Source organism: Rattus norvegicus, chromosome X (genome assembly GCF_021556685.1).
Source record: "Rattus norvegicus strain SHRSP/BbbUtx chromosome X, alternate assembly SHRSP_T2T, whole genome shotgun sequence".
NCBI lineage: Eukaryota > Metazoa > Chordata > Mammalia > Rodentia > Muridae > Rattus > Rattus norvegicus.
In genome coordinates, this window is record NC_141554.1 from 55850328 (window position 1) to 55875473 (window position 25146).

A 25146-nucleotide genomic window follows, 5' to 3' on the forward strand; every position below is an offset into this window, starting at 1 on the left:
TCCTTAAGCTGTAACTACCTCTCAGCCATTAATTACTTTCACACACTGTCCACTTTAGCCCCATAAATCAAAGTTCCATAAACTTGTTATTTCAGCAATTATATTTACATGTTAAATTTTCAATCCATAAAACATTCACAGAATAAATTCACTGCCAATTAATAAAGAGAGAAACCGCCCACCTAGACAAGATAAAAAATTGACCTAGACCACCTGGATCAGAATTACCTTCCTCTGTAGTCTCCATCTTGATTACTCTCGATCTTCTTCTTACTCCTCCTTCCTAGACTTTTCACTGCCTACCCTTCCTTCTCATCCAATGATAGGTTGGAACTTTCTGCATAAGAACATCATCCTACAGTCTCTCCCTTTGAGTTCTGAGCATTTTTTTTTACCTCTCTGGTCTCTGGTACATTCTAGAAGGTACCTCCACCTCTTACCTCCGGAGATTTCCTGTTTGCATTATTTCTGTTGGCCCTCAGATTAGCCCTTTACATTAAAGGATATATTTTCAGATCTAAGTGAAACATTTATTTTAAATGTTCTCATTGGAAACTTTGTCTTTTTCTATTCACAGTTAATGGCTATATATCTATCTACATGGAGTCTTAGTATAATATCTGGGTAGATTATATATTGAGTATTAATTTTGAGGAGTCTCTATTTTATCTATTTTATTTTACACTCACACATACATACATGCAAAAGTAGTTCCATAGCCACTTTATATTGCTTTGAAATATCTTTTCTTTTGAATGAAAGTTGGAAGAATGAGTGGATTAATCTGTAAGTATATAAACAAGGCACACTACTTACCTCATTATGAGCTGAAACAGGAAAGCTATTCTTTACAGGATATTCAAAAAATGACATTCCTACCATTTTAAATGAGACTGTGTTAAAATTGTTTGATAATGTGATTGATTCTCTCATCCTCAGGTACTGGGAGATCGATGGGCAAATATCTGCAAATGGACTGAAGATCGTTGGATTCTTTTACAAGATATTCTTCTAAAATGGCAGCGTTTTACTGAAGAACAGGTGTGTTCTTGTAGGAGGAAATTACTGAAGAGGTGGTAAATTGGAAAAGTAAAAAAGAAAGGATCTATTTTAAATAATTCTTTTTCAATCCCTTTCAGTGCCTTTTTAGTAAATGGCTTTCAGAAAAAGAAGATGCAATGAAGAACATTCAAACGAGTGGCTTTGAGGATCAAAATGAAATGGTATCAAGTCTTCAAAATATATCTGTATGTAAACTTTGCTTTTAATAGTTTTTAAAATTCAATAATGCATATAATTATTATTATTATTTAACTTTACCTATTATGTACTGTCTTAAAACACTTATTAATTGTTTATGTTTAGATTATAGGTTATTCACAGTTGCTATATTGGTGATTCTCTAAATAAAACATGAAAAGCTATAGATAGGCATTTACATTATCTTTAAGCAAAATATTTTATAGGTATACCCAGAATAAAATTTCATTTAAAACTTAAAAGTAACACCAGGAAGCAAATGTTTGCTTTCCATACAGATTTCAAAAAAAAACATATTTTAAGTGATAGACTTAAAGATGATCCTCAGAATATTCTATATGAAGAACACAACATATTTATCCTCCCATCTATGGGGTTATACACTAATTTAATAAATAAAAATCAAATAACTTTGGATGGTACACCAAGTTCTCAGTTAGGGGACTCTATTCCAAGGCTAGGTATTTTAATAGTAGAGTGAAGAAGGAGGAAACTGAGTGAAAAGAATTGTAATTTAGAGTCACATATGTTAAGGTGAAAAAGAAATATTATATATATTTACTTGTCAATAGATGTGCCAGACACCCCGAAACTGATCACTAATTCATTGAGTACCACAGAGATGGAGCAGTGTAAAATAATAAATGAAAGCAGCATAGATTCAGGCAATATGTACAATCAAGACAGAAGAGAAAGAATTCTTAATAAGTTGATCAAATAATTAAAATTTAAGTGTATAAGGAGAGGCAAGAAAATGTCACTATAAGAGCCAGGAGTGGTCTGTGAGTATACCTCAATTGATGCAGTGATTATCTAGTATCAAGTGTTTTTTTAAAAAAAAGGTTTTACTTAATCTTTTTTTACACTGCAGATTTTATTCCCCTCCCAGTCCATCGTCTGACTGTTCCCAATCCAATACCTCCTCCATATACCCCTGTATGCATGAGAATGTCCCCCACCCCACCAGACCTCCCAATTCCCTGGGGCTTCCAGTCTCTTGAGAGTTAGGTGCATCTTCTCTCACTGAGGCCAGCCCAGGCAGTCCTTTGATATATGTGGTGGGGGCCTCATATCAGCTGGTGTATGCTGCCTGATTTGTGGTCCAGTGTCTGAGAAATCTTGGGGGTCCAGGTTAGTTGAGACTGCTGGTCCTGCTACAGGGTCGCTCCTCCTCAGCTTCTTCCAGCTTTTCCCTAATTCAACCACAGGGGTCACTGGCTTCTGTCCATTGGTTGGCTGTAAATACTCGCATCTGATTCTTTTGTCTGCTTGTTGGGACTCTCAGAGGGCAGCTATGCTAGGCTCCTCTCTGCAAGCACACCACAGCATCACTAACAGTGTCAGGGCTCTGGGCCTACCCTTGAGCTGGATCCCACTTTGGGCCTATCACTGGACCTCCTTTTCCTACGACTCCTCTCCATTTCCAAAAAGAATTCCTCTATTAAATCCCCAGCACCACATAAACTGAGCATGTTGGTACATACCTGTAAGCACTACACTTCGGAAGTAGAGGAAAAGGCATGAAGATTTCAAGCTCATACTTTACTACATAATGTGAGTTCCAAGTCAGCCTTGAGTACATGAGATCTTGTTTTAAAAGGAAATGAAGAAAATAAGTAATATAAAGAGAAGTAGAGTGGTGTACATTGTCATTTTCAAAAAGGTAGAAGGGTCAATTGAGGAAAGATTACATCTTTTCTAGATGCAGTCATAAACCTGCCCTGATTCCACAGAAAGCAAATAGATTTCATGTCTTAATGTAGAAGCATAAAGATCAAATGATAACAGAGCATCTGGAAGACATTTCTTTGACAGTCATATCCAGAATGTATCACATTCCAGAAGATTATAAATGTGTTTTTATGATAATAGAAGTATAATTCTAATATGTAGTGCTAAATATTATCAATATCCTTGATTAGATTTATGAAGTAATACAGTTGTTTTTAGACAATAACAGAGTGACAAAGTGCAAATATCATAAACCTGGTTGTATCCCCAATCTAGTTACATGTTAAAAGTTCTGTTCAATCTATTAGCTAGTTTATTTTAGAAGCAGAAATTGGGGTCTAAGAAAGAATAGACATGACATTAACATGTATTATATAATACTACTATCAGTGTTAAATAGAGCACTATAACATCTAGACTCAGGTTGAGGCCTGTCACACTATTTCCAAAATCCTCATAGTATTTGACTTATTAGAAACAAATAGCTGTGATTCAAAATTATAATTTCCTATAATCAGATGCCAGTATGTGACATTTTATGAACAAAAGTCTTTTCTAGACCCAGGGCCATGAAAATTCTGCATTAGTAAAGTCTCAATAATTTTTTCAATGTGATTAAAATTCATATTATGCCACCATAGTTATGAAAAAAGTGAAAATATGTTTTGTATAAGTCTTACCATTTGATAATTTAAGCCAATTAACAAATCCTGACAGCTGGTGTAGAATTTGAGGTAAAATTCCCCTGCTGACTCAGGCAGTGGATAAGAATTTAATGTTCATTAAAATATGTCACAATCTGAGACCCAAAACAGGTACCATCTGTTACCAATTCCTACTACATGCCTAGGTATAGATTTCATGTTCTAAAATTCTCTTTTATTTACAATCAGTATACTTTATTTTGAAATAGTATCATTAATAACCAGTATAATTTTGAATACTTGTTATAATTGTTATCTGAGAAGTTTGATATTTTATTTCATGTATATATATATATATACATATATATATGTGTGTGTGTGTTAATATTTTTCTTATCACAAGATTAAAAACTATAGAGAGGAGAAAATTTGGCCTTTATGAAGTGAATTCTAGGACTTAAAAATTATTAAAATTATTCTAAAATAGTTCCATATTAAGAAGAATTCTGTTGCTGTTTGTCAGGGAAGAACAACACTGGGGAAATATGGAAATGAAAGCGTATGGCTTGTAAAGTTGCCAGATAGACCTTGTACTCATTTGTCCTGTCATATCAAATGACAGAAATGCCATGTATATGAAATGTCTGTGGAAAGTACTGTTTTATTTTGATTTGGTTGCTGCCCTGATTACAGCTCCTCTGATGAATCTCATGAATTCATCTTAATAGAATAAGTGCTTTCAAAAAAGGTGCTTCTTAGATCAGTGGTTTCAGCATGACTTCAACATTTGTATTTTTGCAAATAAAAAGAAATATATATTCTTAGATTCTTCCTGGGTGTATTGACTTGTATATTTTACAAAGAGGACCTGGGAATCTGTATTTTATTCTCAGGATATTAATATTCTTTGACGTTGAGCAACTCTATATTCAGCCAACCTACTTCAGTATAGGAACTGGTGATTGAAATGGAGTGGGCTATTTCATATATTTTGATAAATTTTTGCAGAAAAAATAGATGCATTATTTAATATCTTCAGTATAAGAGGAATTATGATGGCATTATTCTCTTGTGTACACTCCTGATGGGAGAAGAGGGGAAGGTTTCCTGGACCTTTTCTAATTGTATATATAGTTTCAAATTCAAATCATCTTCTAAACTTGACTGAGTAGAACTTGTTTACTATTGTCTTACTGAACAGCACATTTTTTTTTTACACTTACTACTGACTCAACCTGATTTATTTACTGGGGCTTCCTGTTTGCTTTAAAAACAGGTGGTTCAGGTGCCAGGTTTTTAGGAAAGTGAAATGGTTATCTTTTCTTATTGTCCTAGCCTTTTGTAGGTTTTCCCGAGTTTCCTTTTGTGTCCTGAACATTTTTAAAAAATTACATACACGTGGACATACATAAATGCATTCATGTGCATATGATGCATATGCCACAGCTTACATGTAGGAATAAGGGGCAAACCTTGTGAAGTTTGTTTTTCCTCCCAATTTTGTGGCCTTCTGAGTTTGAATTCAGATTCTCAATTCTTCCTCAACATTTTAATACTCTATGTGTCTTTAACATTCACAGACGTAGCCTAAACTTTTGATTTATAGATATTTGTTTGCTCCTAATACTTAGGAGGAATTAAACCATAGTTATTTACAATATGTACATTAGAGTAAAAACTAAAATGACATCCAAGACTACCACATGGGAAGAAGAGTAAAGACCACTTTAAGCTTTGAAGAGATTGAAGTCATATAGTGCGTTATAGGACAGGACCAAATAGGGAAGTCCTGAATATAAAATTCAAACGCATCCACACAGAGAAATAGCATAGTACCCTTATATACAAAAATGTGAGTTCAAAGAACACTAGAAGAAGAGAAGTCAATACTTATGACCAAATGCATCTGGTATTACTACAGAGTTATTTTCTCTAATTGCTCATTAGAGTGAGATAGTCCTTTCAAAAAAGTAATTAAGAGAAGAAAAGGAGGAGGGAAGGGGGATTGGGGAAACAGAGAAATGGAAAGTTAACATGTGATTTAATGAAACAAATTCACCAATTCTATGTATGACTGAGCTATGGCACTTATGTCTTTGATATGAATTTAGTTTATCTATCAATTCATATTTTAGACTATAGGACCAAATGCACAAGAAGGAATGAAAAGCAAATAATTATACAAGCAGCCATAATTTTATTGAATGATGCTTACTACAAACACACATTAATGACAGTAACTGTAAGTACTTACATAAGTAAGCAGACTCACCATTGGCTTATTTTCTCAAAGCTTAAGGAAATATTTTAAGTAGCCCTATGCATAGAAATAGGAGATGCACCTAGTATTGAAGCTAAATATGTGATTGTTTGCTAACATTTTTAAAGGAAAATTTGAAAGTGATATTTAAAGAAGACTATGTTAGAAATATGCATATTTCATATTTAGCTTCAATAGTGAGTACCTTCCATCCCTATACATAAATCTTTTAATTCTTCTTTAATCTTTGAAAGACAGAAATATATCCTGGTTCTGCCTAAATAAATGTAAATAATATTCCTGCATTATTAAAGCAAATAAAATAGTATTTTGCAAACATTACAAATTTGGCTTTCAGTTTCAGGAAGGCAAATTAAAATATGTTTTTACTGCAATGTGACTCCCTGCAAAATATGGCATGAACTCTGCAACTTATAATTCATCAAGTGAAACAGTTTTTAACAAAAAAATCCAACAAATTTTAGCAGTTATTAAAGTATTCTGCACTTCACAGCTATCAATACATTTTTATTAGATACATTTCTTTATTTACATTTCAAATGTTATTCCCTTTCCCGGTTTACTGTCCATAAGCCACCCCATTCCCTCCCCCAAACGGGTATTCTCCCATCCATCCCCCTTACTGCCCCTCCCCATATTCCCCTGCACTGGGAGTCCAAACCTTAGCAGGACCAAGGGCTTCCCCTTCCACTGGTGCCCCAACAAGGCTATTCTCTGCTACCTATGCAGTTTGAGTCCTGGGTCAGTTCATGTATAGTCTTTGGGGAGTGGTTATTCCCTGGAAGCTATGGTTGGTTGGCATTGTTGTTCATATGTGGTCTCAAGCCCCTTCAGCTCTTTCAATCCTTCCTCTAATTCCATGAGGAGGTCCTGTTCTCAGTTCAGTGGTTTGCTGCTAACATTGATATTTGTATTTGACATGCTCTGGAGATGTCTCTCAGGAGAGATCTATATCCAGTTCCTTCCAAATGGGAAAACTTCTTAAACATTCACGTTTTCTACATTTAACAATGATTCTGTCAAATAATACTAATTATTTGGATTTGATCAGAAATCTAAAATCTGTAGTGTCTAAGTGCCTTGAATCCTACCTTGAAACATTTTTTAAAAGTACATACATGTTGAATACCTTTGGGTGTGACTGTATCTTTTCATTTGACATTCCTTCAGCTACGTGATTGTGAACCATTAGTCTATGTTAAAGTGATGCATTGCTTTTAGTCTTCCCCCTTTTAAGAGAGTACATTTAGATTGTAATTTTCTACCTGGAGTTGTATGCACACTTGGTACTGTATAGCTACACTTCTCAGCTATACAAAGAAGCAAACACAATCAGATGTGATTGAGTAATATTATTTTAAAATCTAGACTTACTTCCATGCCTGTCCTTATTTTAACAGGCTTTAAAAATAGATCTAGAAAAGAAAAAGCAAAGCATGGAAAAACTAAGCTCACTCAATCAAGATCTCCTTTCAGCACTGAAAAATAAGTCAGTGACTCAAAAGATGGAAATGTGGATGGAAAACTTTGCACAACGTTGGGATAATTTAACCCAAAAACTTGAAAAGAGTTCAGCACAAGTAAGTGATGTTAATTCTTATATTGTACTTTATGTTAAACATATTTGAGAACTATATTAAGACGAAAATATATACAACTAGTTTAAACATTTCCCAGTGTTTAGTTGATCTAAAAATATGGTCTCCTTGCTTACCCTGGTATTGGGAAATTGTGAAGAGGCAGATGTATGAGTACCAAATGAATGAACTCATTGTTGTCACTGGTTCTTCAGAAATGGAAAACTGTATGATAGAGTAACTAAAAATATTACTATGGAACTATATCATCACTGTCCATCTTTCTAACATGAATTTGGAGAACCATGAAGTATTAGAGTACCTCAATTTATCCTTGAACAAAATCTGAAATTTAGGATATAATGAATTATCCATTTAAAATTATTAACAGGAGTAAGACTATGTTGTAAGTCTTCAACTTCCTCTCCAAGCTTCTATTTTAGTGTAAATGATGTAATTCTTAGAGTTCATCTTGCAAAGTTCTGAGATAAAATCATAGCTGTGGTTATGAAAACATAAAACTTAGATTAGGAAAAGATAACTAAGTCACACTTACAGTGTAATAGAAATCAATGTTGAGATTTTTTACTATTTTACTAATTTTAGGAAAAATTGGTATTTTGAAAAATTGCTATAATGAGTAATTAGATGATACAATGGGTACGTATTCAAAATACTATGTATAATAATATTTAACATATTTTTCTCATTGATTTCAATCTTAAGTTTTTTTTGCTAATTGAACAAAATACATGTGTCATTTCACCATGTACATACCACAAATAACAGAATGAATGACCATATTTAATAGACTTTAGGAGGGTATTTTTTCTGTTGTAAGTTAGGTACAGAGAATTTGTCTTCCTGAGATTAGAGAACTGATATGTAGAACTTACAAATATTTATTGAAAGATGAAGGAAAAATATCTTAAGATACTTTATTTAAAATCACAAATGAAAAACATCAATTATTTATAATTTTCAATTAAACTTGTATTTCCCTTTCAAACTGAAATTCATATTTATAATATGAGAGCTTTGAAATCAGGAATGCGGTCATTCCTGTATGTTATTATTGGTTTCATAATTTTTATGAGAATAAAATTATTAGATATGATATTGTCAAAATAGGCATTATTTGACAATACTAGCTTGGAAGATACCCCTTTTTACAAATAGACTTCTGAAAACATAACATCACCAATATTATTTTTTTAGCTTTATCCCATATTAGCAATATACCTAAACAGTTCAGCTATTCATGCCTTTGTTTTTCTTCAAAAACTTTCCCAAACCATGTAATCACAGTCAGTTTAAATCTTTGTTTTGGGGTTATTACTTTGAAGGAACATACAAAAAGAGGTACACACAAAATGGAAAATTAAATATAGGAACAAATAAATAACAACTTGTATATGAAAGTTAATTGCTTCTTATCTAGCCTCAAATTTTGTTTCATCAAAACTGTATAAATATACTAAGAAAAATGCATTTAGATTAACTTTGAAGAGATCTCCTCAAATTTTTAAATTTTGTTCTGTTACAGGAACAGTAAACATATTTTATTAATAATTCACAGTCAATGCAGTACTTTGGAGAAATGCTTTTTTAAGTGATTGCTGTAAAAATGTGTAAAATTTTGTAATAGGCAAAACTTATTACTGCTCAGACTAAGCTATAAGATTTTGAAGGTGATTATAGAAAATTTGATTGTGCTCACATAAAGAACAACATGTACCTATGGCTTTAACCACTTTTTGGGTCAAAGCTTTGAGAGATTTTAACCTGAAGAAGCTGTTCCATTGTAAAAGATGAAAATATATAGGGGATGGGGTTGGCCCTAATCTTTGAGGGCTATTCTCTTGCATTTGAAAGTTAGCCTTGGTCTTTGGCTTGAAGAATACCTGAACACAAGGTAAGAATATTAAACTTCATGTAAAGACAGTCTAGGACAATATACATTCCTTGAATTGACTTCTATAGAACTTTAATGGATATGTCTTCAACAAATGCTTTTACAAGTGTGCATGCTATTAAGCACAGTTTTCTAAACACCACGACCTTAATGAATGTACTATTATCTTGATTTTAATTGTAAGTATAATTAATATTTCTGTATAGTTAATAAGTAAAACTAAATGTAATTTAATTGATTTGAAACATTATCATAGTTATTTAATTGAAATCATTTATACTCTTTGACAGATATGTGACATGTATGCTTTATAATTAATGTATATGGTATACTAAAACTTGAATATCTGATCCTTTGATGTAAGAATATATATACCCAGGTAAATGTAAATTTTTTCAGTCTTATTCCACCAGTAATCTAACTTTTTTCCTTGAATAGGAAAATTGATGTAACTAATAAATTTTGATGTCATAATTTGTTTATTTTCTATGCAAAAAGACTACACCCTTCATAAATACTAGCTATAAAATGTTTAATCACTTCCATCTCAGATGGCATATGGTAGAAAGTTAGGTGAATTAGAAAATTAAATGTCATTGCTTTTGAATTTTTGCAGGTGCTGTTAACTAACACAATTGCACAAATTCTATCTTTAATATGATTCCAGAATATATTCTGTGCCTTTGCTTTCTGATATATTTTTGTACTAACAGCAAGTTGAAATGAAGAAAAACTACAAAAACCCGAAGGGACAACTTTATCAAATGAACGCTTTTAATTATTATGTAACATTTTATTTCAAAGTCAAGAATTCTTTCTTTTATGCTGTCCTTTGAGTATTTGACTCTAATTGTTCTCAGTATCCCAATGTCAGTTCCTATTCAGGAAGGTATTTTTTAACCTTAATATTGGTGACAAAACAGAACAGCCATTAATATTAAAAATAAATTTAGTTACCCAACTACTGGCGGTGTTTACCCTTGTCTCCCCTCAAAGTTGCTCAGTATACATTCATGAGATAATATTTTAGATCCTGATCTTAGCACTAAAATAAATTTGTATGTTAAGGTACTGAACAAAGAAATCTAGGTTTGTACCATGTCAAATAAACTGTCTTTGACTACTGTATGTTCAGTACTTGTTTTATTTTGCATAGTTATATTTTAAATGTAGCACTAATCTTACTTCACAAATATCATTGTGATTATCACATTGCCTATTACAGTATAAAATCGTGAAAATGGTGATTTAATTTAGTTGTTTCAAAGTGTCCTATATCAGATACATACTAAGTATTGAACTTATTTGTAACATTATACTATATCTACTAAAATCTTATATATTTTTGATTTTGTTAATTTAGTATGGTTTCCAAAGCCAGAATCTTGGTTTTGACATACCAGTTAATGCCACTTTGAACAAATCACTGACATTTCATTTCACACTGTCAAAATGAAATTCAATAGGGTTATATAATTATTGAGTTTTAAATCTTTAAAATTGACCTTAATAAACAGTACCCATGTTACCCTTTGTTGGTTCAGAGTTCAAAAATAATTCAACTGGAAATGTCATAATGAGATAGTTTGCCTTTAGGATTTAAGAAGTTCATGATAAACTGGAAGTTATTTTGCCATTCTAAGGAAGGAGCTTTCATCTCCTGGGTGATAAACCTGTATAGTAAGCATAAAAATAGATTAAATGGCTCCGATAATCTCTCTTCTGCCAATATTGTCATGATTCTAATGAATAATTATTCATTTAGAATCAATTATTAAAAGCCATGGTAAAACTTGGTATATGACTGTACTGGAGGGTACTGTGGGTGGTGACATCTCTGGACTGGTAGTTTTGGGTTCTATGAGAAAGCAAGCCCAGCAAGCCAGGGGAGACAAGACAGTAAGTAACATCCCTGCATGGCCTCTGCATCAGTTACTGCTTCCTGATCTGCTTGAGTTCCAGTTAACAATGTGGAAGTATAAGCTGAATAAGCCCTATCTTCCCCAGCTTGTTTCTCGGTCATGATGTTTTGTGCACCAATAGAAACCCTGACTAAGACAATGACCAATTGTTCTATGATCTGATTGCATGGATTTTGAAGATTATTATTTTGTTATACATAAGGAATTCTGGCCTACTATTTCAGGGTCAGTGTGTGATTGTTTTCTTATTTCTTCATACCAAAGCAAATAAAATAGTATTACCAGTCATGATGTTGCAGTAAAGATCATATGTAGCCACTGTATGGAACCATCACTTCTGTATATTCTTAAATGCAATTTCACTATTAGTTCATGTTGCTATAATCATGTTCTTTTAAGCCTGAATGAATGTCTATTCAATTTCATAATAAGAATGAAGAAACTATTACCATGATAGAAATTAACTTCATAGTCAAATATTTAATACCCAAATATCTCAAAGATGGAACATTTAAAAATGCTTTTCTTGTTCATACTGTCATATAATCAGAGAACTTATAGATAGTCTTCTCAGGAAAAATATTTTCTTACAGCAGTTATTTATCTTATGCAAAATAATCTTACTTTGTTAATTAATAATATCACATTAAAAAGGCTCTTGGAATTCAAATAAAATTACATTTCCCTTTCAGTATAAAAGCAAACTTAAATTGTTCATTTAGTGTTCTTTTGTACTAGATGCAATTATATTTGAATTTATATTTTAAGCAATTTTAAAACTGTTGCCTTTTTTAATCTTGATATAACCTGTCAGTGGAGTATGTAATTAAAATTGCTCATAGCTCAGTGATTGATTCTGAATGAAGGGCTTTGAAAAGATAAAAGATAACTTGCAATTGGTGTATGTAAGACTTCAGTTTCTCTTGATGTGTGTTGGATTTGTTTTTGTTGTGTTGGTTGTATTTTTTTTTGTTTTGCATAACAGCTAATAAAATAGAAGGCCTCAACATATAGTTTGTCCAATGGCATGCATTTTAAATACATACAATCGAGCCAATATTTATAGATGGTAGCTTGTTGTAGGATTTCATTCTTTTGTGGCCAACTTAGAAGATCAAACAATTATCTTGACTCTTCCCAAATTTCTTTCAAAGCTCAGTGAGGGAAAGATGGTACACTAAATGATTCTCATATTTCTCAGAAAGTACAGAAAAGTCTATTTAACAAATCTTGGTTGCAGCAAAATACTTTTTCTTGTGTTAATAGCCAAAAGCAGAACTACCGCAGGCTGGCTTTCTTTGGTCTTGTTGGAAATAACTCTTCCAAATAAATTAGTTACAAAGGGCTGTAATTAACATTCCAGAGATAACTTATGGCCATAATGAAGTGAACACTGTGAGGGAGATATGTGGAGAATTTAAAGGGAAGGAATATGTTATTTTGTACTTATCTGTCTGATATTGTCTTGCATATGGAGATGATAAGTGTCAGGATGTATATCATATGCTATATTAGGCAAATTTTGAACTATGTCTCCTCAAATATGTCTGATCAGAAGGGGATTACAATTCTAAAACAAAACACTATAATGATAAAATTCAGAAACTCATGTATTTAAACATATTCAGTGGCTTATACAGAGAGTATTTTAACTTAAACTTTTTTATTTTTTATTTTTTATTTTTTTTAACTTGAGTATTTCTTATTTACATTTCGAGTGTTATTCCCTTTCCTGGTTTATGGGCCAACATCCCCCTAATCCCTCCCCGTCCCCTTCTTTATGGGTGTTCCCCTCCCCATCCTCCCCCCATTGCCGCCCTCCCCCCATCAATCACGTTCAGTCTTAGCAGGACCCAGGGCTTCCCCTTCCACTGGTGATCTTACTAGGATATTCAACGCTACCTATGAGGTCAGAGTCCAGTGTCAGTCCATGTATAGTCCTTAGGTAGTGGCTTAGTCCCTGGAAGCTCTGGTTGCTTGGCATTGTTGTTCATATGGGGTCTCGAGCCCCTTCAAGCTCTTCCAGTTCTTTCTCTGATTCCTTCAACGGGGTTCCTGTTCTCAGTTCAGTGGTTTACTGCTGGCATTCACCTCTGTATTTGCTGTATTCTGGCTATGTCTCTCAGGAGAGATCTACATGCGGCTGCTGTCGGCCTCCACTTCTTTGCTTCATCCATCTTGTCTAATTTGGTGGCTGTATATGTATGGGCCACATGTGGGGCAGGCTCTGAATGGGTGTTCCTTCTGTCTCTGTTTTAATCTTTGCCTCTCTATTCCCTGCAAAGGATATTCTTGTTCCCCCTTTTAAAGAAGGAGTGAAGCATTCACGTTTTGATCATCTTTCTTGAGTTTCATGTATTCTAGGCATCTAGGGTAATTCAAGCATTTGGGCTAATAGCCACTTATCACTGAGTGCATACCATGTGTGTTTTTCTGTGATTGGGTTACCTCACTCAGGATGATATTTTCCAGTTCCAACCATTTGCCTACGAATTTCATAAAGTCATGTTTTTGATAGCTGAGTAATATTCCATTGTGGAGATGTACCACATTTTCTGTATCCATTCCTCTGTTGAAGGGCATCTGGGTTCTTTCCAGCTTCTGGCTATTATAAATAAGGCTGCTATGAACATAGTGGAGCACGTGTCTTTTTTATATGTTGGGGCATCTTGTGGGTATATGCCCAAGAGAGGTATAGCTGGATCCTTAGGCAGTTCAATGTCCAATTTTCTGAGGAACCTCCAGACTGATTTCCAGAATGGTTGTACCAGTCTGCAATCCCACCAACAATGGAGGAGTGTTCCTCTTTCTCCACATCCTCGCCAGCATTTGCTGTCCCCTGAGTTTTTGATCTTAGCCATTCTCACTGGTGTGAGGTGAAATCTCAGGGTTGTTTAGATTTGCATTTCCCTTATGACTAAAGATGTTGAACATTTCTTTAGGTGTTTCTCAGCCATTCGGCATTCCTCAGCTGTGAATTCTTTGTTTAGCTCTGAACCCCATTTTTTAATAGGGTTATTTGTCTCCCTGCAGTCTAACTTCTTGAGTTCTTTGTATATTTTGGATATAAGGCCTCTATCAGTTGTGGGATTGGTAAAGGTCTTTTCCCAATCTGTTGGTTGCCGTTTGTCCTAACCACAGTGTCCTTTGCCTTACAGAAGCTTTGCAGTTTTATGAGATCCCATCTGTCGATTCTTGATCTTAGAGCATAAGCCATTGGTGTTTTGTTAAGGAAAATTTTTCCAGTGCCTATGTGTTCAAGATGCTGCCCTAGTTTTTCTTCTATTAGTTTGAGTATATCTGGTTTGATGTGGAGGTCCTTGATCCACTTGGACTTAAGCTTTGTACAGGGTGATAAGCATGGATCGATCTGCATTCTTCTACATGTTGACCTCCAGTTGAACCAGCACCATTTGCTGAAAATGCTATCTTTTTTCCATTTGATGGTTTTGGCTCCTTTGTCAAAAATCAAGTGCCCATAAGTGTGTGGGTTCATTTCTGGGTCTTCAATTCTGTTCCATTGGTCTATCTGTCCGTCTCTGTACCAATACCATGCAGTTTTTATCACTATTGCTCTTTAATACTGCTTGAGTTCAGGGATAGTGATTCCCCCTGAAGTCCTTTTATTATTGAGCATAGTTTTAGCTATCCTGGGTTTTTAGTTATTCCAGATGAAATTGCAAATTTTTCTGTCTAACTCTTTGAAGAAATGGATTGGTATTTTGATGGGGATTGCATTGAATCTGTAGATCGCTTTTGGTAAAATGGCCATTTTTACTATATTAAACCTGACAATCCATGAGCATGGGAGATCTTTCCACCTTCTGAGGACTTCTTCAATTTCTTTCTTCAGAGTCTTGAAATTCTTATTGTACAGATCTTTTACTTGCTTGGTTAAAGTCACACCGAGGTACATTATATTATTTGGGTCTATTATGAAGGGTGTAACTTAAACTTTTGAATAACATGAAACACTCAGATACTCATAGATTAATAATTACTTCATATTGGCCTTCTACTGAAGCTGTAAAAGATGCCAGCTTTATTAAATGGAATTTTATTCTGAACTTTAACTGATTATCATTTTAAATGTCTCCTGATCAAAATAATCATTGTAAAATCAAAATTTCATCTTAAAAACTTTATTTAATGTAATTAATTCTTTGTAAAAGTTTTTTCTTTGTTCAAGTGTTGTTTTTAACCTGAAACTTTTGGAAAACTATTAACACATGGATACAATGCCCCAGATGCTAGAAACTGTACTCAGAAGCTTTAGTAAAATATATCTTAGTGTTGTGAACATTTTATTTAGTATGTTTTATGATACACTGACAACCTTTTTTGGGAAGAGGTTGTTTTCGTTTTGTTTTGTTTTCTTTCCTTGCTAATGAATTTCCAGTTCAGCCCAGAATCACTGTTTACATCATATTTTCATATTACCTAGCCTTATTGTTTCAGTCAACATAACTTAAGTCAAATAAAATAATTTTATTCAGATTTAGTATGGTGCTGGTTTGATCTGAAGGTCAATCTACCAACAAGCAAGAACAGTTTCTCATTATTTTCCTTCACTACTCTAAGCATTCTTTACCAAAGTCTTTCGAGCAGTGTCTGACCTTTGTTTCAATATTTCTCACAGATTTCACAGGCTGTCACCACCACTCAGCCATCACTAACACAGACAACTGTAATGGAAACGGTAACTATGGTGACCACAAGGGAACAAATCATGGTAAAACATGCCCAAGAGGAACTTCCACCACCACCTCCTCAAAAGAAGAGGCAGATTACTGTGGATTCTGAAATTAGGAAAAGGTAAGTGCATCCAGATTCAGTTGTAAGCAGAAAAACTCATATTCATGAGACATGTTTTTTAGTTGAATTATATTTCTCAAACCTTGAGTATTCTGTAATGTCAATTAAATAGGAGAAAAATAGTAAGATGTTTTAAAATTTGCCCAAGAAATCATTATGTCAATAACTGGAGACTTAATGGAAATACTCTTTTCTGAATTGAAAGAATGTACAAGTAATGAAATGCCATGGCACGTTTTAATCCTGAAAATATCCAGTTTTGTTTTGTTGTCTTGTTTTTTTTCCTTATAAAGGGCCTGCCTGCTTGTTCAGGCATTAGTTTTACATTAAAGGACTTTCTTCTAGTAATGGGAAGTGCAATTTCCTGTAGAAGTAAACCTCTAATAGGTGAGATCTATTCTGCGGCTTTATGAGAACATGATGTCTCAATCTGCACATCCTAAATCAGAAGTAATTACAGAACAGATTTCCTGTTCTTTGATATTTATGAAGACTTACCTTGAAGGCTTTAAAATTTTTAAATGATCTTTTTGTGACAATTCTTTTTTTTTTATTAACTTGAGTATTTCTTATATACATTTCGAGTGTTATTCCCTTTCCCGGTTTCTGGGCAAACATCCCCCTCCCCCAGAGTTAGACAGAACAATTTGCAAATTCATCTGGAATAACAAAAAACCCAGGATAGCTAAAATTATCCTCAACAATAAAAGGACTTCAGGGGGAATCACTATCCCTGAACTCAAGCAGTATTACAGAGCAATAGTGATAAAAACTGCATGGTATTGGTACAGAGACAGACAGATAGACCAATGGAACAGAATTGAAGACCCAGAAATGAACCCACACACCTATGGGCACTTGATTTTTGACAAAGGATCCAAAACCATCAAATGGAAAAAAGATAGCATTTTCAGCAAATGGTGCTGGTTCAACTGGAGGTCAACATGTAGAAGAATGCAGATCGATCCATGCTTACAACCTTGTGACAATTCTTAAGTAGACATTAGATATGTTAGGTATTATGTAAATTAATGGAAATACTAAAATATGGCCAAAATACATAAAGGCAGAACTGACATGAATATCATAAAATGGTACAATTTCCATCCCAGATCCATTATTGAAATTTTAAGATTAAGAAAGTACATTGCAATATGCCTTATGTTACTCAGTAGCATATGCTCAAGAATGTATAGAACACTTAACATTAGAATTTGCATATACCAGAGTATAGAAGTATGAGAAGAATATATACCTAAAAATAGTATGTCAGATATTCTTAGCAAAGCAAAAGAAATATCTAGAAAATTATTTGAATACATTATTTGATACTTTTTATTTCATTCATTAATGACATAATTTGATTTGAAAATTCCAAACTGTTTTGGGCTTCTTTATTTTGAACTTTTCTGTTCTGCTGAGCTGTCTAGTACAGTAGTCTACAAAAAGGACAAGAGCCAGCCTTTTGATATTTTCTCTGTGAGTTATGAATTAATAATTAGTACTTATATACTTATTAACATTTTATGTGTATGAGAGTAAGTAGTCTGTGGATGGATGATATGTATACATATTCTTCTTGGTAGCATGGACATGTGCATGCCACAGTGCATGTATGTATGGGAGAGGACAATGTGGGTGTCAGTTCTTGAATTCCACTTTTGGAGGCAGGTTTTTGTTATTGTTGTTGCCTTTGTTCACCATCCCATAGGAAACTAAAAAGTGAGCTTCCAGAGATTCTTCTGTCTGTGTTTTGAGTCCCACATAAGAGTACTGGTATTGCAGATGTAAACTATTATAACCACTTTTTATGTGTGCTGCATAAATTTGAAATCTAGTTCCTATGTTTTCATAGCAAGGGTTTTCCAGACTGAGCCATCTCTACATCCCTGATATTATATTTTAAGGTGTTAAAATAATCATAAGAACAATACTTCATGACTTCTTATTATAAAACTTTCAAATGACAGGGTCTTCATTTAAATCACAGTCCCATTTATTCAAACTTTTATCATCTATGATCCTTTCACATGACAAACTCAGGTTCTTTAAAAATAATATAGCTATAATTCTATGACCCTTCAAAAAACCTATTTGATACAACAGAAATGAATTTGCCGCTCTTTCGTCTGGTCAATTGGTTCGCAAACTTTTAATAACATAGTGCATCCATTTTAGGCAGAAATTCCATAGTCTCATCACTACAGTAATAGAACTATTCACTGATGGTGAGGAAAAATTATGTCAAAAATAAATCAGTAAGTCTTTTAATTTGCCTTCATTTTTTCTAACAACATTGTCACTAATATACTTAATGTCATGTTAAATATCTATCTATAGAAGAAACTTAGTAGGCTCATCACTTTTGAGTTTATTCTTCACAGTGATTGTAATGTCTTCAGAAACAGCCTTATACAAACAGAAGCAAAATGAGTCGATCCATTCCAGTCCATCTTCAAAGATGTATTTCTGCCTCTTGAACTGAGATTGTATTTGGTTTGAAATTTATATTTTGATTAAATACTTTCAAGAAAGAATGTGTAGTAGAAGAGTAATTGGTCACCTAGTTGTCTTTGATCATATGTGGTTATTTTAAATTACTATGTTGAAAGAATAAATGGGAACATACAGATGATTTCAATAAAACCCAGCATTAGTGGGGATTTTATTATATTCTTAGAATAAGATTCTATGCTTTAACTGAATAACTAATTTTTCCTGATAACTTTCCAAGATAGTTATAGGCATTATTAGTTTTATCCATAGCTACAGAGTGCCTGGGTTTTGATTTCAACACAGACTGCATAGCAAAATATCTCTTCAGTAGGTCAAAGATTAAGGTACTATTATGTCATGGTTTGCGTAATGCTGTCTAATTATACTTGTTGTTGCAGAATAATTATGCTTAGCAGTAGTGTGTACTCTCCAGGTGTCTTGCTTTGAACAGGATAATTATGTAGACAAACTATATAGGACTCTTCAATGATGAGTTTAAACTGAGCAAAGAGCAAAAGAAGCTTTCTGAAGCAATTAAGTTCAGTAATTGATAAATGTTTTCTGTATGGAATGTGATTAAAGAAGTTTCATGAAATGATAACTTTTATGTTAGCCAGTACCTGTCTCCGTTATTTGAAACAATTATATTTCACTGTGCACTTTGTACTTGTGTTCTGTTAATTGCCCTTCTTTAAAAAATGTTCTTGTTCAGCATCTATGACTAACTCTAGTTCATCTCCTGCCTAATTTTGTCCTAATTCTTATGAAAGTGCTGCATAAGCCAAATCCCTTTGCTTTAGATACTCATCTCAATTGTCCTCTTTCATGGATTTATGGAATGGCTCCCAAGTCATGTTGCTTCACATATGAACTCTACCCTCAGATACAGATGCTGCAGTGGCAGTATTTCTACATCTGAATCCAGTCAGTTTTTAATTTCTGTTGCTATCATTCACATATATAGTGCACACATATTTTAGTTGTACTATGTGACCTCTATGTCCAGATGAGTAGCAAATCTTGGAAACAAGTTTACCAAGGTTTGAAAGTTGCCCGTTTTAATTACTAATATGTGACCGCAGAAAAATTATTTAAAGCCTTATTCGTGTGCTTCAATAGTTTTTACATTGTCATGCAAAATGAAGATGAAGAAGTGCCAAATCTGATGCCAATGAGGGAATAGACTGTCAATAAATGCTAGGAGATTTTGTTTGTTAAATGTTCATGGAGTTGATGGTTCTTTTGAGAATGGTTGTAGTAGTAATTTAGAGGTTAAGTGGTGATAGTGTTCGAGTTATTGGTGGAGAATGTTAATGTATAGAATTTGGGGCAAGAAATCTCATAATAAATATCTCAAACCTAATGACTATATAATAACCTTATTTTCCCTTTTTACTATTTTAATTTTTTTATTTTTAAATTCCAGGTTTTATTCCCCTACCGGTCCACCTACCGAGGGTTCCACAACTCATACCTCCTTCCTGCCACACCACACTTCCCCCGCCTCTCCCTCTCCACTCTCCACAGACCTTTAAATTTCCTGGGGCCTTCAGTCTCCTGAGGATTAAGTGCATCTTCTCTGACTGAACCCAGACCCAGCAGTCCTCTGCTGTATGTGTGTTGGAGGCCTCATCACAGCTGGTGTATGCTGCCTGATTGGTGATTCAGTGTCTAAGGGATCTCGGGGTCCAGGTTACTTGAGACTGCTGGTCCTCCTACAGGGTTGTCCTCCTCCTCAGCTTCCTACAGCTTTTCCCTGATTCAACTAGAGGGGTCAGCAGCTTCTGTTTGTTCGTTGGGTGCACATATCTACATCTGACTCAGGTGCTTGTTGGGTCTTTGGGAGAGCAGTCATAATAGGTCCCTTTTTGTGAACATCCCATAGCTTCAGTAATGGTGTCAGATCTTGGGGACTCCCTTGAGCTGGAATCCTCTTTGGGCCTGTCACTGGGCCTTCTTTCCTTGGTTTCTTCTCCATTTCCATCCCTGCATTTTTTTTCAGACAGGTCAGATAATTGGCTGTGGGAAAGCCATCGTATCCCTCACTTGATGCCTTGTCTTTCTACGAGAGGTGGGCTCTACAAGTTCCCTCTCCACACTGTAGGGCATGTCATCTAGGGCCCCCAAACCTCTGAGTCCAGAGACGCTCTCACTTATCAGGACTCTGGTACATTCTATAGAGTTCTCCCAACCTCCATCTAACCAAGGTTACCTGTTTCCATTTTTTTCTGCTGGCCCTCAGGGCTTCAGTCCTTTCCCCCCACTCCATACCAAATCATGTTCCCATCTTCCTCCGCCCCATCCCCTTTCCCTCCTCTGTCCCTTGCTCCCCCCTTGTGATTGCTTTCTTCTCCCTACCAAGTGGAACTATGGAGTCCTCACTTGGACCCTTCAGCTTGTTGACCTTTTTGAGTTCTGTGGATTGTTTCTTGGGTATTCTGTACTTCTAGGGGCCCTAATATCCCCTTGTTAGTAAGAACATAACATATATGTCCTTTTTGGGTCTGAGTTACCTCACTCAGGAAGATATTTTCTAGTTCCATCCATTTACCTGCAAAACTCAGGATGTCTTCATTCTTAATAGCTGAGCAGTATTCCATTGTGTAAATGAACCACATAATCTGTATCCACTCTTCTGTCGTGGGACATCCTTGTTTTCCTTTTTAAAACAAAAATTCCCTCCTGAATTCTCTAGTTCACCTGACCAACTACTCTTATAAAATTTATCATTTTTGTATTTAATTATCACACAAGTATCATTATTTAAGTCACTTTCTGATAATTATTCCTGTATATTCTATAAACCGAGCAATTTCCCTTTTTCTTATGTAATTTTCTCAGTTTCCAACTAATTTTCTTAAGATTATTATATTCTCAATTTTCTTCTGTCCTTTCCATCTGGAAGTAAATACTTATTGATGTAATTGCCATCATATGAAAAAAACATATATTGATTTTACAGATATCAAACATTATTCTTATTGTCCTATCAACTTTATACCTAGCATTTCCCAAATCTTTCATTTCAAATTATTAAGCATAATATATTCCTTTTTGGTTTATGCCCGTAAATTTTCTGGTCACCAATCACAATAAACACCTCTTAACTTTGTGCTGCCTTAATTTTACTTGTACCCTGTTACACTAGGTATATAATAGCTGGAATACCCTTTTTTAAGAGTCAGTGGAACATTTCAACTAATGAAGTAACTTTAATTTAACATTACAATATCATTTAATATTTCTACCTAGTTTCTCATAAAATTATTCCTTTTGCTGGTTTTATAATTTGTTGTATTTATTTTAATATCTTTTAAAAATTTTATTAAAAATAGATTATTTTTTCATATAATATAACTTGACATCAATTACCCCTCCCTTCCTATCTCACAGGTTCTACCTCCTTCTCCTTCAGATTCATTCCCTCTCATTTCCCTTTCAGAAAAGAGCAGGCCTCCAAGAGGCAGCACCAATACAGGACAAAAGAAGATAAAAAAGACAAGGTGAAGGCCCTTATACCTAGGTTGGGACAAGCAAACCAACAGAAGGAAAAGAGTCACAAAAATAGGCAAAAGTGTCATAGATACATACACTCCCATTATTAGGGGTCGCTCAAAACAGCAAATCAATAGCCATATGATATTTGCAGAGGATGTGGTACAGACCCAGGTAGACCCCATGATTGCAGCTTCAGGATCTGTGAAACCCATATGATCCATGCTTAGTCGATGTGGTCAGCCATGTTCTCTTGGTATCTGACATCTTCTCTGACTCTTATAATATTTCCACCCCCTCTTCTGCAGAGTTCCCTAATTTTTTTTTAGTGAGGAGAGAGAACTGGTCTAGAACTCAAATTCAGATACTCTTTTCATATTGTCTGGCTGTGGGTCTTTACACAAGCTCCCATGTACTGCTAGAGGAAGCTTCTCTGATGATTACTGGACAAGGCACTGATCTATGAGTATAGCAGAATATCATGAGAAATAATATTGATTTTTTGTGGAGGTGATGTAATCCTTGTTGTTTCAACCCTAAGTTTCTTTCTTAATCCAGTGTCTGGTTCATAGACATCCAGCCTGTGTAGAACATGAGATACCTCTCATGTTGTGGGCCTCATGTTAAACCAACATTGGCCAGTCTCATAAATTTTGTTCCCCCATTGCCCCAACACATCTTGTAAACAAGAAAGATTTTATGTGAATGCTGGTGTCTAGGTTTCTCTTTCCATTGCATTCAGAGTACCATCTTGTGCCAATGAGATGGAAACATGGGGGTTAAGGCTCCAAGCTCATACTATACCAGCTCAAACACTCTATGTTGAATGAGGTCATTGAAAGTTGTCATCAGCAATGGGGCCAAGCTGTCAAGTTTCTGTCCTGGGATTAGCTTGGATTGTTTAGGAATCTCCACAGGATCTCCTTGGCTAAAAACTCAAATGAAGTTAACCCAATCCCATTACTGGAAACCTTGAGTGGCTACAAAAGCTGGCTAATTCAAACTCATACCTTTTTACTTGAAGTCCTCACTAGGGTCATCCTCATGGATTCCATGAAGTCGCCACTGCACTAGGCTCTATATTGCCACCTCCCCTTAATTCTAGCTGTCTCTCTCCACATTCTATACTTCCATTTCCACTAGCTGATCTTCTATTTCTCATCCCCACATTTTCTGGCTTACCTGAAGAATCTTTTCTACTTCCTCTTTCCAAGGAGATACATGTTTCCCCCTTAGAGCCCTCCTCTACCAAACCTCTCTGGGTCTCTGGATTGTACCTTGACTATCATTTGACAGCTAAGGGTTATTTCTAATTGCATTTATTTGTCTTCAAATTTCATGAAAATATTTTAAAGTGGCTGAGTAATCCTATGTGGTGTAAATACATCTCCTTTTCTGTATTCATTCTATATTGTTTCCTACTTCTGATTATTATTAATAAAGCATTTAAACAGAGTTGAGCAAGTGTTTTTGTGGTAGGGTAAAGCAAATTTTGGGCATATTCCCAAGAGCATTATAGCTGGGTCTTGAGGGAGGTTAATTCACAATATTCCGAGGAACTATTATATTGATTTCCATAGTAACTGTATAAGTTTGCACTCCACCCAGCAATGGAGGAGTGTTTGCCTTCCTACAAAATTTTACCATGAACTATCCCTTTTGTTATTGATCTTAGCCATTCTGAGAAGTATAAGAATCTTAAAGTAGTTCTTATTTTCATTTCCATGATGGCTATGCTATTTGTCTATTTAGGATTCTCTGTTTATATCTGTACCCCATTTTAAATTGGATTATTATTATTATTATTAATTATTTTGGATTGCATCTCTTGAGTTCATATTTAGTTATCTATTGGATATGGAGTAGGCAAAACATTTTCTCATTCTCTATGCTGCTGAAAGCTTAATGAAGTCTCATTTATTAATCCTTAATCTTAGTGCATATATTATCAGTGTTCCGTATAGACAGTTGTCTACTGTGCAGCTGCATCCAAAACTATCCCCCTCTTTCTCTTCTATCAGGTTCAGTGTGTCTCGTTTTATGTTGAGGTCTTTGGTTCACTTGAACATGAGATTTTTGTGATGAATATGAATATATTTGCATTCTTCTATATTGCAGACATCCAATTTGACCGGCAAAAATTGTTAGAAAATGCCTTCTTTTTTCCAGTGTGTATTTTTGGTTTCATCAAAAATCATATGTTCATAGGTCAGTGAATAGATAACTGGGTCTTAAATTTAATCCCATTCTTTTTATGCCAATACCATGAGGTTTTATAACTATAGCTCTGCAGTACAGCTTGAATTCAGGGATGGTGTTACCTCCAGCAGTTCTTTCATTGGTCAGGATTGTTTTAGCTATCTTAGGCTTTTGTTTTTCAATATGAAGATGAGAATTATTCTTTTAAGATCTGTATAGAATTGTGATGTAGTTTTGATGGGAATTCCATAGAATCTGTAGATTGCTTTTGGTAAGATGACAATTCATACTATGTTAACCCTACCAATCCATGATCATGGGAGATCTTTCCATTTTATGATATCTTCTTCATTTTCTTTCTTCAAAGCCTTGAGATTTTGATCCTACAGGTCTTTTAATTATTTGGCTAGAGTTATCTAGATATATTATTTGACACTATTGTGAAAGGCATTTCCCTGACTTCTTTCTCAGCCCATTTGTCATTTGCATAATGATAAAATATCAGCTGTCAGAGTTCCCTGGTAGAAATTTTGGTGTTGTTTATGTATAGTATGATATGCAAATAATGATAATTGACTTCTTCTTTTAAACTTATATTCCCTTGATCTCTTTTAGTTGTCTTATTTCTGAAATTTCAAGTAATATATTGAATAAGTATGGAGAGATCTATGTTCACTTGAACATTATTTATGAATAGACTCTAAGTTATCTCCTCTTACATAAAATAATTAAGAGATTTAAAGCTCAACATTGTATTTCTTTGTAGTTTTCTTAATTACTTATGGTACAGTTACTTGACACCTTAGCAATT

The 25146-nt window shown here is 34.4% G+C and overlaps 1 protein-coding gene across 8 annotated transcripts in view; it reads left to right on the forward strand.

Moving 5' to 3' along the window:
• The window catches only part of Dmd (dystrophin), a 2349574-nt gene that overhangs the window by 864098 nt on the left and 1460330 nt on the right, over positions 1-25146 (forward strand). For all 8 annotated transcript variants that reach the window (XM_087599109.1, NM_001370876.1, XM_087599108.1 and 5 more), the window contains 4 exon segments: positions 940-1041; positions 1140-1247; positions 7317-7496; positions 15970-16145. In XM_087599109.1, coding sequence (XP_087455235.1) covers positions 940-1041; positions 1140-1247; positions 7317-7496; positions 15970-16145 — 566 coding nt within the window.